The sequence below is a fragment of the Pollicipes pollicipes genome, unplaced genomic scaffold (assembly GCF_011947565.3).
Source record: "Pollicipes pollicipes isolate AB1234 unplaced genomic scaffold, Ppol_2.1 Scaffold_2640;HRSCAF=3093_pilon_pilon_pilon, whole genome shotgun sequence".
In the NCBI taxonomy this organism is placed as follows: Eukaryota; Metazoa; Arthropoda; class Thecostraca; order Pollicipedomorpha; family Pollicipedidae; genus Pollicipes; species Pollicipes pollicipes.
Genome location: NW_023596147.1, coordinates 1 through 3,756, shown reverse-complemented (window position 1 = coordinate 3,756; position 3,756 = coordinate 1). Strand labels below are relative to the sequence as shown.

The 3,756-nt window shown below is 46.9% G+C and overlaps 1 protein-coding gene across 1 annotated transcript; it reads left to right on the top strand.

Moving 5' to 3' along the window:
* Positions 1–430: 430 nt before the first annotated feature.
* Positions 431–3,251, top strand: LOC119114553 (putative sodium-dependent multivitamin transporter; the record flags this gene model as incomplete). Its single annotated transcript, XM_037238645.1, has 3 exons — positions 431–472; positions 2,407–2,555; positions 3,030–3,251. Coding segments are annotated over exons 2-3 (333 nt in total), but the record flags the coding sequence as incomplete, so codon positions are not given.
* Between the last annotated feature and the right edge of the window lie 505 nt (positions 3,252–3,756).

Here is a 3,756-nt window from a genome sequence, read left to right as displayed (position 1 = left end):
AGGATAAACGGGGGGTGCGTGCCCCTGCGCCCCCTACCTGCAGCAGTGATCGAGGTATCATGAGTACCGTGCACTGGCGTCCAAACAATTGAAAGAGTGCGCTTTTTCAGATCGCTATGTTTGATCCAAAGTTAACGCCGGTGATTCCGGGGACCGGTCTTAAAATATTGTACTTATCGTAATCAGGCGTCATACTTAAGTGTGCAAATCTTTTTATGCTACATGGTTCTCTTAATCTGGAATGAGGACTTGAATATGAATCGGAATCTGGACACGGACTAACTTACTATCGGCAGACGTTAGCGAACCAGTGTGTAAGGAAAAACTATAATATGGTAGCGATAAAATATTCGTGATAGTGGCGCATGAAAGTCAAAAGTGAAAGACCCTAGAATTGCATACTGGTGCCAGTGCGGGGAGTGCAGAAGGCGCGCTGGGTGGCTGTGGGTTGTGCGTCTGAGCGAAGCGCGTGGTAGGTGGGTGGGCGCCGGGAAACATTTCTTACCTTGATTGTGTTGCATTCATTGTGGTATGGCAGTTGGTCAAAGGAGGCGTGTCCACCCATTTAGTAGGGCTCTTCAATCAAATCACTGTCTAGACATTGTGCAGAAATCTCTATGGTCGGCAAGCGCACTCGTCATGCGTAGGACCAAATGTGTACCAAATTGTGATTAGTGCGTTTTTCCAGCTAGGAGGAGGGTGGGGGGAGTCTCAAGGGATCTTTGCCCCTGGCCTAAAGTTCCACTTTCACCTTAACATCATCTTGTATGTTTTCACCATCTTATGATCAGAAAGCTTATTTTGGCTTTAGGGAAATTCCAGTCTGAGAACAGGTAACCTACCAGCCTGCATGATTTTTTGTGCATGGCCAGTTGTGCCAATCCAGTGTTATCCAAATGGACCCAGCAACACCTCTGCTTGAGGCAGGAGCTGATGTTTTGGCCAGGTGCATCTCCCAGGATTTTCCTATGATGTTACTTGTACCTACTAACAGCTTAAAATTCATGCCACAGTCAAGGTGGGCCAGAATCATACTATATTTACCATCCAATATGCTGCATTGCATTTTTACATTGTCAGATTTACAGCTGGCACTGGCTACCTGGCAAGCATTTGTTTGCAGCCATTTTAGCAGTCAAGCACAAGCTGTGGAAATTGTCAGGCAAAATGCTTTGCACTTGCCCAAAAGCTTTATCTGAGCACCTCAATATAATATGTTGGGTGCTGCATGACCTACAGCAGTTGATGCACCCTAAAACCCCAAATCATCATCATCATCAATATAATCTGTAAATCCCTTGCCACAGGAAGGGTTGTGCAAGCAGGCCCATGCAAGGCAGGACAAGATAATATGGTAGCAAAAGACAACTGATCATGTTAAAGAAGTGTGTTTTCTAGTTATATTCTATTTCTTCCACAGGTCATCATCAGCTAAATATTTGGTAACACAATCTCCCAGTGCATTGCCTTTCCCCAGATACCATGAGCTGCTTCAGTGCAGCATGAGCTGTGCCATTTAAGGTATTTCTGCCTGAAAATTGTCAACTGTGCCCAAATACCAATCATTGCTCTAACTCTGGTCATGGTATACATTGGTACCTATTGTTAAAAAAGAGCATTGTACATCAATGATTGTTTTTCAGGCAGAGCATGTTGTAAATAATCATGAAACAGGTACATCTGTACTTTTACCTTGGAACTTAAGTAATTATGATAAGAAATAAGTATAATCTCTCATTCAAGCAATCTGATGATATATACCTAAAATAATTGTGGAAAAGTGGAAGAGAACACCAGGCTGGGGCAAAAGTATCAACAGCTGCTTTTTACATGGCCTTTAGCCAAAGAAAATACATGACTTATATACATGCAACATACTCAAACACTTGAATCGAATGTCACTAACATTACCTTGAGAAAGAGGGAAAAATCAACAATCATCAGGGTTAAAATCCTCATGCTTCCTGATGTCACCCAAAATCAACTATCATGACTAGAAACTTTAGATTTTGCCAGCATATAAAACATAGTGTTAACTTAGTTTCTCACAATTTTAGCACTTATCTCAAAAGTTTTCAAAACTTGTCTGGGTAAAAGCTTTGAAGGCGGCTTGTAGGCTTGCCCCCAGGGATAGAGTTAAATCCTCTCACGCATCCTGATATGCAGGGCAACTGCAATCACTCAATCCTAGCTGCAAAAATTACATTGCCAATCTGTTTGATGCTGGCCTGGGGGTTTTGGAAGAGCTCTTTGTGGTCCAATCCAGCATGTTGATGCAAGTGTTGTTTTTCATATTGATATCAACATAACTTGAAATTGAGCCATGCAATAATAAAAAAAAGCTTTGTTCACTGGTCCATGTTGTGAAGTTTTGTGCATTTTATCATATTCTGTGTTCTTCCCTAGGGGATCCAAATCTGCTCAAGCCAGCAGCACCTGCCACCATGTCGGCCTTCACTCTGGCTGACTACGTGGTATGCGGCATGATGTTGTCCATCTCTGCTATGATAGGCGTCTACTTCGCGTGCACAGGCGGCCGACAGAGAAGTCAGGCGGTAAGAGCCTTTACATTGCTACCAAAGCTAAAAATAGTCAGGCCGTTGGGATGAGACTCCGGAATTCATGTATACTCGATACCTTATTGTGATAATATTACAATAAATTGAAATGTTAGTGGAGGAGTGGTCGCTTGAGAATAGATGCACAGTTACGTCACTGCCTGACTCAGTTGAGAGGCTTCAGAGTTTCAGTGTCCCAGGACTCATTGCTGTTTCTCAGTGGCAAGTAGGCTAGGGTCAGCTGTCCCATATTTGGAACGTCACTAATGTTCGCCCCACGACACCGCACGCAAAGAAACAGGTAAAACATCGTAGTCTACCCCCGCCCAATTCATCAAGAGGTCCTCATCCTGGCACCAGAGCTGTTGCCTTGTGATGGTCACCGTCTCCCCCTCACACAGACAGAGTCGAAGGGGGTGTCGGCATAGCATACCGTGACTTAGTGCTGAGCGTTCTCTGGGCGGCTGGCAGGAGTACCTGCTGGCGGACCGCAGCATGGGCTCGCTACCGGTTGCTTTTTCGCTGCTGGCCAGCTTCATGTCGGCCATCACGCTGCTGGGTGTCAGCGCCGAGAACTACCGGTTCGGGACGCAGTTCGTGCTCATCAACGTCTCGTACGCCATCGCTACGCCAATCGCTGCCTACTGCTACCTCCCAGTCTTCTACCGGCTCTCGGAGTACTCCGTGTACCAGGTGAGTTTCGACTGGGGCTCGGCCCGAGAAGTGGGGTGGTGCATGCATTCAGTAGGCGCCGCTTGACTTCATCCTTGCAGATTCATCCAGTGGCCTCTTCCAGAAAGCTCGCTTCAACTCTGGTGGGCTTCCGTGTCTGGAGGTCTCCGGCATGCCTCTAGTAAGCTGTCCCAGCTGGACCGTTAGATATCCTTTAGCTGGAGTAGCCCAGCCGCAATGACCAGCTCGTCTTTCTCCTTTGGGCATTCCCAAAATTATGTTTTATAGCTTCGCACAGAAGTTATGCGCCCAGCCAGTCAGGCGCTTGTCGGTGTCAAGCAACAAGCTGGCGCATTCCGATTTGCACGGGACGAGATTGAGCAGGATCTTCGTCTAGCGGAACCGTCGCCATCGTACGTATGCCATTAGAGAGAGAGAGAGAGAGAGAGAGAGGAGAAGAGGAGGAGAGAGAGAGAGGGAGGGAGGGAGGGGGGTGGGGGTGGGGGGGGGGGGGGGGGGGTGGGGG